At 33.4% G+C, this 10,240-nt stretch overlaps 1 protein-coding gene across 1 annotated transcript; it reads right to left on the bottom strand.

The window, feature by feature from the left end:
• Positions 1–1,553: 1,553 nt before the first annotated feature.
• On the bottom strand, positions 1,554–9,713 carry LOC144978929 (uncharacterized). Its single transcript, XM_078925547.1, has 6 exons — positions 9,605–9,713; positions 7,677–7,786; positions 6,906–6,976; positions 6,361–6,466; positions 5,866–5,952; positions 1,554–5,111 (listed from the first exon to the last, which is right to left on the bottom strand). The coding sequence occupies exons 2-6, from the start codon at positions 7,771–7,773 to the stop codon at positions 5,026–5,028; spliced, it is 447 nt and encodes a 148-aa protein (XP_078781673.1). The 5' UTR covers positions 7,774–7,786; positions 9,605–9,713; the 3' UTR covers positions 1,554–5,025.
• Positions 9,714–10,240: the final 527 nt, after the last annotated feature.

Genomic DNA, 10,240 nt, shown 5'->3' with positions numbered 1-10,240 from the left:
CATCATTATCATCATCATAAATTAAAACATGTACGGTAAAAAATTGACACAATAGGCCATTTTGTAAAATATTGATGTCACAACATGTCAATGTGAATTTATTTACATTTTGAATGGTTTGAAATAATATAATGATAATAATAATAATAATAATAATAATAATAATAATAATAATAATAATAATAATAATAATAATAATAATAATAATAATAATAAAAATAATAATAATAATAATAATAATAATAATAAAAAATAATAATAATAATAATAATAATAATAATAATAATAATAATAATAATAATAATAATAATAATAATAATAATAATAATAATAATAATAATAACAATAATAATAATAATAATAATAATAATAATAATAATAATAATAATAATAATAATAATAATAATAATAATAATAATAATAATAATAATAGCCATAGTAAATAACTAAGTAAAAAAAGAAGGAAGTAATCACAATATTTTATTAACTATTTAGGTTCTTAAAATTTTGAAAATCAAAGTGAACAATCGGATAAATAATTCAAAATTTAAAAAACTAATTAAGGAGAGGAAAAAAATAACTATTCACAAGGAAAAAGAAACAAAATCCATTTTCCAATGGGGGCACATTAATTTTGTATTCTCTACTTACTTTCAAATTTTGAGCATTATTATTATTGCTTTATATTTCAATATAGGCCTAATGGGTTTTTGAATGAAAAACATGTAAAAATCATGAAAAAAGGACGCGAGAGCTCTTCAGTAAAAAGAAAAAAAAAGGCGAAAAACAAAGCTTGGGATCTCCAATAGCCTAGGCCAGGCCATAGAGGTGGGAGACTAAGCCTAAACATGTTTGTACGTTATCTAGTGCCACTCCTGGATGCTAGCATTGAAGTCGCCGTCTTTTCACAAGTTTTCATAGCTTTTGTTGTTTTTTTTTAATAAAAAATCGTCAATTAGGCTAAAAACGCGAAAATTTCGGCTTTTTGCAATCAAATAAAAATGTGCGGCTTTTTGCGGTCAGGGGTGAAATTTGCGCCGCGAAAGACTGCGCGGACAGATCTAATCAATCAGTCATTCAACCATTTGGGACAGCGATATGATATAATGCAAAGCTAAAATACAAAGAGAGAGGGAGAGAGAGAGAGAAAGAGAGAGAGAGAGAGAGAGAGAGAGAGAGAGAGAGAGAGAGAGAGAGAGAGAGAGAGGAGAGAGAGGAGAGAGCGAGACTGAGAGAGAGTATGTGTTTCTGTGTGTTGAAGAGATTGAGAGAGGAGGATAGAGAGTTAAAAGAGTGATAGAGATAGTGAGAGGGGGGGGGGGGGGAGAAAGAGAGAGAGAGAGAGTGTGTGTGTGTGTGTGTGTGTGTCTGTGTGTGTGTGTCTGTGTGTGTTGAGGAGATTTAAGAGAGAGAGAGGGGGATATATATATAATATATATATATATATATATATATATATATATATATATATATATATATATATATATATATATATATATATATATATATATATATATATATATATATATATATATATACATACTAGTAGTAAGCCCGCAATTTCGCGGGGAAAGAACTATATTCATTCGATATTGCCAGAATCATTTTCTTGATTAGCTTGATTACGATTAGATGCACATTTTAATCGATGTGCCTGTCGTCGCTGCCATGCTTTATTCGGCATGATTTGATTTTATCAGTCAGTAGATATCAATATCAATAAGTCACAAGTCTTTACTACACTTGACTTAGGAGGCATTCCGAAAGCTCCTACAAAGGGAAACATCTTAAATAATATTCCCTCAACTAACCCCAAGAAAACGTAAAACCTAGACTACCTTAACTAACCCTAATAGGAAAATAAACACCCTAGCATTATGATTAACCCTAATAGAAAAAAACACCTCGGACTGCTTTGCACTACCTTTCAATACTTCATAAATTATAATGGCGGCCGAGAATCAAAACAATGGTCAAATTAGGAAATTTTAAACTTTCACAAATCTACCAAGGTTTGTTCTAGAGTTTTTAAATTGCTTCTGTATGATGACAAATTGAATAAATAAACGCCTGACAAAAGATCTACGGTGAAAATACAAATTGAAAGAATACTGGGGTGTAGGAGCTTTCGGAATGTTTCCCTTCTACCTAAGTTATGTGAGATCAAATGAAAATCTGAAGCAGACGCGAAAATATCATGTTTGTTCGGGCTAGAAGCTAGACAGGTAAAATCGACAGTTTGCGAGGTTTAATTAAATATTTTCCATGGCAACAATTATTACATCGATGGCATAAAAACGACCGTAATATCAGCAGTAATATTAGTTGACGTTGTTAATCAGTGAAACTTATTTAAAATTTGTGTAAATACGAATACTTTCATGTGATCAAGTGAATAATATCACTATGAATGCCACGATTTGCTGACAAATGCCAACACACACACACACACACACACGCACACACACAAACATACACGCAATTAGAACATACTACTCAGTGACTTCTTATATAGGAGGACGAGTCGCCGACGAAATTTTACGTTCTACGGGGCCGGCCTACGGGGCCGGACAACCATCGGGCAAATATATACAGTGCAATATGTTATCTTTGGTTGTATTTATCTATCAATTTGTATGTCTGTATGTCTCTATATATCTATCTATCTATGTATCTATCTATCTATGTATCTATCTATCTATCTATCTATCTATCTATCTATCTATCTATCTATCTATCTATGTATCTATCTATCTATGTATCTATCTATCTATTTATGTCTCTATATTTTTTTCATTATTATTTTCTCTTTATCTTCAACTCCCACTTCTCCACTTCCCTCTCCGCCTCTTCCTCCTTATTCTTCTTTTCGTCCATCTTTAGATGTTACCGATTCCCGGAATTGATAAATGAGAGAGAGAGAGAGAGAGAGAGAGAGAGAGAGAGAGAGAGAGAGAGAGAGAGAGAGACAGACAGACAGAGAGAGAAGGAAACACACACATACACATACACAGAGGGGGAGAGAGATAGATAGAGAGAGAGAGATAGAAAGAGAGCGCGAGAGATAGGGGTGGTTTTAGTCCCAGGGCCTGATCGTTGTTGGGACAGGTATATGGTACTACATCTCTCTCTCTCTCTCTCTCTCTCTCTCTCTCTCTCTCTCTCTCTCTCTCTCTCTCTCTCTCTCCCTCTCTCTCTCTCTCTCTCTCTCTCTCTCTCTCTATCTCTCTCTCTCTCTCTCTCTCTCTCTCTCTCTTTCCATCATCCGCTTTTCTATCTATCTATCTATCTATCTATCTATCTATCTATCTATCTATCTATCTATCTATCTATTTATGTCTATGAATCTATATTTCTCTTTATGTTTCACCTTTTCATCAATTCACCCATCTTTTCCTTCATACGTACATCCATCCATCTACCTACCGAAAAAATCAATCGATCTACCTTCATATCTATGTTTAAATTTATTATGTATCTATTCATCCACACAATTCATTTGTTTTCTTATTCCTCTCTTTATTCTTCTCATCCACAACAATATCTTCATAGCTCTCTCTCTCTCTCTCTCTCTCTCTCTCTCTCTCTCTCTCTCTCTCTCTCTCTCTCTTTGATAGTATTTCGTACGTGTATTCACCGTCATATCAAATCAAATAATCCTCTCTCTCGCTCTCTCTCTCTCTCTCTCTCTCCCTCCCTCTCTCTGTGTCTCTCTCTCTTTAATAGTATTTCGAACATGTATTCTCCGTCATATCAAATCAAATAATCCTCTCTCTCTCTCTCTCTCTATTTCTCTCTCTCTCTCTCTGACTGATCCTTGTCAATGATATTAAGATTACAATATTTAACTGAAAAACGACCAATTACAATTTATATACCAGTAAGTAGCAGCTAAGAGACGACCCATACACCACTATGAGTAAAATCAAAGCCTCCATGTAACTGAATGGTGAGATAACAATGCCCAGAATAAGAACTAGAACAAATAAAAAAATATGAATATTAACGTCGATATTTTGTGTCTGAATAGAGATTATATAAAAACGTGCATCTTTCATGACTAAGAACTGCCCAATGAAAAGACCAAAAGACATGAATTTCACCAAGTCCTTAATGTCCCAATAATAATCACATGCATAATTCTCTGCAAATACCCAAACACAAATTTGATCAGCTGTACCAAATCCTCTGAGTTATTAAAAAAAACACACAGTTGATATTGATATCAGCTGCCAGGCTAACAATTAAAATTAACACCACTAAAACATACACATGTACATTTACATAGCTCACAAACTAATTAAACCAAATTACATGACCCACCACAAAATTCGAGATATTTTTCACAAAGTATGGATTTCAGAATCAATACTGCTGCTTTGATTTAATCTTTGCAACTGATTTTGAGGCAAAAGGAAAATTCCTTTTTCTTATTTGAGAGCTTGATGGATATATCTTCAGGGCAAAGTGCTCACTTCGTTTTGCATTTAGTTTGTTGGTGCTGATTTTAAACCGATACCTGAATCATCAGCTGCTTAAAGCTTTTGTAACTAAAATACAAAATATAGTATAAAAGGAGCAAGAATATTGAGATAATATAATAATACAAACATATTGGTGGATGAGACTTAAAAATTATTTTTTGTCTAATCTGTCCCAGTTGAAACTATAATTTGACAACAAAAAGAGTAAAATATACAGATTTATCCTTTCCTTCTTCAGTAATTCCATCCTTAAGAGGATATTTCTTTGCACGCCTCTACATTTCTGCCTTGTAATAAAAGCCATAACAGTGGGGGCATGTAAAGAATTTGTCAACTCTTCTTTTTTTACTTGGCCTTTTTACAACCACAATATTGGTTCCACCAGCATTTAAAATTGTAATATTATGTTTAAAGTTTCCTGCGCACCTGAGTTTCGTTAGTGTCAATTGATATTTTCTCATTTCACCTAATTCCTTATAAGACAACACAGCAGCAACCTCCTTCTCTTGAAAGTGTATTTTTGATATGTGCCTTGCCAGGTTTAGCTGACCAATCTGACAAAAAAGCAGTACTGTCTCTTGTCTAAGAAATAGCCATCCTTCTTGCCTCTGGACTTTGCTTGGGATACTGAAATAAAAATGATAATAGAAATAGATAGAATGGGTGATAAAACTATTAATAGGCTTAATATCTAAAATCGCACATTTATGACAAATGCAATGCATCATTACTAGTTTTTTAAAAATAGCCCTAATTTTTGCACAAAGCTGCAGATTTTATTAGTACAGCAATTGACATTTGGTAGATAAATAAAACTAAATTCGGATTGATTTCGGAATGTTTTGAACCATAATTAGTTACCATTAATTAATTAAAACAAAAGAAAAGCTCGTCTGGGTCTGCTTCTTCTAGAAATCTGTCAGTTATTGAGCGTATTATCCAACTTCCTTTACTTCCGCTTATATTATTAGATTACCATATCTAGGCCGGTGACACGCGTGGGTCGCATCCAAGCACGATACGAAAATTGTTAGACCGGCGTTTATGTCCTTGGAAATACATTTCACACGCATTTCCTAATCCTATCAGAGATGAACGTTAAGCTAGAAGTTCCGTGTTCATTTCATGAGTTCATGTTAACGTGGCAGGTGTTGTTTTGTGGTGTCCTGAAAAATTGTAAGATGCGCCAAGTGTCATTATTGTTTTGCAGTGACATGTCAAGACAAAGATATGTTGTAAATCGCTTTGAGACCTTGGTGAAAATCACTATATATCTAAATGCTACCGTTACTTTTAATAGGAATAATAATCAAAAACACAGCTTTCATATCAATCTCTTTCAAATACAGAAAAACGGGTAAACACAAGGAATTAACTTTACCATAATTATTTTCTGTTTCACCTTGGTTATCAATCACCTCAGAACTGGAGTCTACCATACTTTCATCTTCATCAGAATCAGAGTCATCTAAAATATGATAATTCAATTTTGAAAGTGAGCCTTGTGGTGAAAATTAGATTACATTTAAAATGAAGTGGAAGTTGAGTAAACTCAAATATTAATAACTTGAAATATATTATGATCTAACATTAATACTCTCGACCAAATTAAAAAAAAACAACTTCACATTTAAGTTTCTCTTTATTTTGAATGCAGTATTTTTTAATCAATTGTATCAAATTCATAAAAGATCATAACAGCATAATCAATACTACCAATAATGATTAAAGTTTTTTTAGTATGCATCTTTTATACTTATACCGCAGTATCATATTGTAAGTCCTTTAAAAAAAAAAATTGACTTGAACATATGTTGTGTAAAATAAAATCATGACTTGAAAGCATTAAAACATGATTGTGGTGATGATTCCTTACCAGGTGGGTTATAATCCTCATCTTGCACAAGATCACAGTGAAGTGCTGGGAAGTCAAGGTGCTCAGATATGGTCTCAGATGGTGGTACACCAATACTGCCGGAAACCTTTAAAATATTAGGAATATAAAGATGTTTAAATTTAAACAGTGAGCATGGGGATACTAATTTAATGTCCTAGTGAGAGAAGATGTAAAGAAAATTTTAAAATCAGCATTTTTAAAAGGTCATGGTGCATACTTGAAAGGAAAAAACTATTTTCAACAAAATACCACAAGATTTGCAAAATGCACAAATTTAGTGTCATGTAAACCCAGAAGTTCATTGTCTCAATTGATGTTAATCAAAATATCAAAATAAGCCATGACTTTGTATTTGATCATTAGATGCTACATTCCAATATTTATTAGGATTTTTAAAGCTATTACAGTATAAAATCAGTTGAAGAAGCATACCCAACATAATATAAAGTAAGTGATTGACATTATTTTACTTATTTTTTAATAAAAACAAAATGAGGCATTGTATTTTGTTGGAATAAACATACCGTTGAACATTCTACTATGGATGGGAAAGTGTCCAGCCATTCTTCTACTTTGTCATTCACTGCATCTTTATCTAAGGGGGAATGAATAAAATAATATTGTATCTCAATGTTATAAATGAATTTTATTGAAAAATTGTTTTACGTAGTAAATGATTAATATCAAAATCCAAGTGTTGTTCCATCACAGGGTTGGCTTACATCATACATAAAAGTCAACTATATTTAATTTCTATGTCCCAAGTGGAAGAAGTAAATGATCAATATTGCATAACAGCTTAAACTTTCACTCAATTGGAAGACTCGGGAGTGGTAGGTCAGTGGATCGAATCCTCTGACCGCACCAAAACTCAAGATGTAAATATTTGTACTGTTTCAACTGCCCGCCGTATGTCTATGCATTACAGGAACAGTGAAATGACTAGTTAGTTGGCTAAGTATCAGTAAAATTATAATGTGACTGAGTGGGGATGGCGAGTGGTGTTACACCGCATTTCTCAATGTGACAACACAAAACTAATGTGTCAAACAGTCTCTTATATGAACTACAATAGTTGGTAGGTACCTAAACTAAGTAGCTATCTTAAACTTCCATATTTGACCCGAGTCACAATCTCTATGGAATGACCATACACAACACAGTATGCCACTTCAGTTGATTATTTTTGCAAACATTTAACTGTGTTTTACGTGAACACTCTTGATTCCTTTACGAAAGCTGCTAATGAAGAAGTCTGATAACTGATAACTCTATGACTACTCTTTTATTCTTACATTGAGTTTGAGATTCCGCTTGATGTAATTTTTGTTTGTCAAGGGATGCTTGCTCCGCTTGTTGTAGATTTTGCTTGTCAAGGGATGCTTGCAGCATCCTCCTGCCATATCTGAAATAATGATTAAGAATAGAATTAACGTAACGTACCAGTTATGGAGTTATGGTGAAGTAAAAATTTGTAAATTTAAACCTTTAGATCTTTAGTTTATATGTTGAGATGGATTTTCTATTAGCCACAACTGTAGATTATTTATATGCCAAATTTCATAAAAACTGAGAATGGTGCAGAAAGCTTTCCTAATTGCGCAAGTAAACCACCTCAATTTTACAAATAGCTTTTTCCTCACTGAGGGACCTCAGTTAGCCTATCAGCAGCTGCAGAATGGATGTAATTGGCGGATCACAAAACCTGCTTCTCTCCCTCTTTTTCATTTTCATATCTAGATACCACACTGGGTAAAGTATAATAAAAGGAAGTGTCTAGGGAGACCAAAATCTTCTGTCTCTTTATGTTGAGGGGAGATTTTGTTCTTTTGTTTTTCTTTCTTCTATTTAATTATTATTGGTTGTTTTTGCTGCTGTTCTTGATTGATTTATTTATTATTTCTTAAGGCATAGTGATAATATTATTATCATGCCCCCCCCCCCCCCCTTTTTTTTTTATAAGTCAGAAGAGAGATTGTAGGTTATTGGCCGTCCAGCACAAAAATTAATTTTCTTTTCTTTTTTTTCTAACTAATATTTTAAAATTTTTGTTAGGGAGACCATGATTTTGGTCTTCCAAAGTTAAGTCATATTTTTCATATATATATAACTAGAACTGTTTCCTATGTTGTGGAGTGAAGTTGTTTTGTTTTTGTTCTTTATCTGTTTAATTTTTTTTAGTCTGTATAACTGTATAATAATAACATGCCAATCTCCCTCCACCCACCAAAAAAAAAATATAAAAAAATAGAGAGGAAAGACAGAAGAGAGATTGAAAGTGAAAGTTATCACCGTCCAACACAAAAGTTATTTTTCTTTTCTTCTTTAATGTTTTTTTTTTTAAGTTTCCATTTTTTAAAATGTTGTTCTTTAATATTCTCTTGGTTTCAAAAATTCGTTTACTTCTCTGTTCTGGGGGGGGGGGGGAGGGGGGGGGGGCTGGGGTAATATTATTAAAAAGCCCTTTTTTAAGCAAAGCAACCTAGGAAGTACAGCAACTAAACCAAAAAAAAAAAAGTTATAAATAAATAGAATTTTAAAAACTTGCCTCTTCAACATATAGAAACAATTCCATAAACAAAAATATACGGTTTTACGCTGGGAAGCTAAAATCTTGGACTCCCTAGCCTCTACCACTACCATAATAATAAAAAAAATAAAACAGTTCATAAAGTTTGAAAATGTTATCAAACTTTAGACTTAGACGTCTTGTCCTCGTGCCCTTACTTACTTTTTAATTTTGAGCCCTAATAGCCTAATAAGTCTGAATGTGTTCACTAAAGTTTAAGCCATAAAGTAAGCTTTTACTCTTTTAGTTTAGTGCTGTAACTGTAATGAAATGAAATCCAATACAGAGTATTTCCAAATATAATCTGTGTGATTTGTGTTCATGTTTGAAAATCACAGCAACGGCAGCAGGCAGTACAGAGACTTTGACTCTACTATCTCAGCTTTCTTATTATCTAGGAAATCAGAAGACAACTTAATATAAATAGAGCCCAACTTCGTTCAAGAATTAAATAGGTCGCTATGACTTCTCTATTTCATTACTCTATGACAATGACGTTTGTAGTTGTAGAGTTCTACTGCAGTTGTGAGTCTCAACTACAGTCGCCCAAGTTGCATTCAATGATCACGCCCAGGCAATACAAGAAACAATTTTTAGAAAGCAACAACATGCATCTAGATAGATAGGACAACAAGTTGAAACAAAAATACTCACCTAATTCAGTAAGTTTTACTTCATCAGATTGAATGTTGAATGCACAAACCACAGTCCACCCAAGTTGTATCTTCGGTCCGCCCAAAAAAAAAATAAAAATAAACAAAACGAACGGAAGCGGAAGTAGGTCAAATTCCAGTAGAAAACTATCTCCAGTGTCAAGAGATTGCCATGGCTCTGCCCGTGGCCTTCGTGACTATCGAAGGTCACGCTCTGCCTGATTCAAACCCAAATTTATTCACATTTTCTTTGCACCCAAGGGGCGCTACTCAACTTGTAGTCAAACGTTTTTAACAACTTAACTTATTTTTATCTGTCAACCAAAGGCAAATCGTTTTCAGACGAAAAAAACCTACATGGTTTTTGACAACTTAGCAATGTTGTCAGAAACCACCCATGGTTGTCAGATCACGTCAAAAAATCATATGGATGTTGTTAAAAACCATGCAATATAAGAGTATGTATATTTACATACAACTAATAGTAATTCCCAAATTAGCACCCAGGAAAAATGTAGAGGGGACATTACATTTGAAGACACTAACGACACCCCCCCCCCCCCTCCCACCCTCACACCTACTTTAACCCCCGCCCCCCCCCCCCCCCCCCCTCCCATAAATAATGATATTAATAATA

Source organism: Berghia stephanieae, chromosome 8 (genome assembly GCF_034508935.2).
Source record: "Berghia stephanieae isolate SIO BIC M18660-M18661 chromosome 8, UCSD_Bste_1.3, whole genome shotgun sequence".
NCBI classification, from domain to species: Eukaryota; Metazoa; Mollusca; class Gastropoda; order Nudibranchia; family Aeolidiidae; genus Berghia; species Berghia stephanieae.
Note: the sequence above shows the minus strand (reverse complement) of the source record. Positions and strands in the feature narration are given on the sequence as shown.

Excerpts from the sequence above, each read along its gene's own strand:
- LOC144978929 (XM_078925547.1), bottom strand. The coding sequence starts at position 7,773 with ATGCTGCAAGCATCCCTTGACAAGCAAAATCTACAACAAGCGGAGCAA. Across the intron at positions 6,977-7,676 it reads AGCGGAATCTCAAACTCAAT|ATAAAGATGCAGTGAATGAC; the intron begins GTAAGAATAAAA and ends ATTCCCCCTTAG. Across the intron at positions 5,112-5,865 it reads TGAAACAGAAAATAATTATG|TATCCCAAGCAAAGTCCAGA; the intron begins GTAAAGTTAATT and ends TTTTTATTTCAG.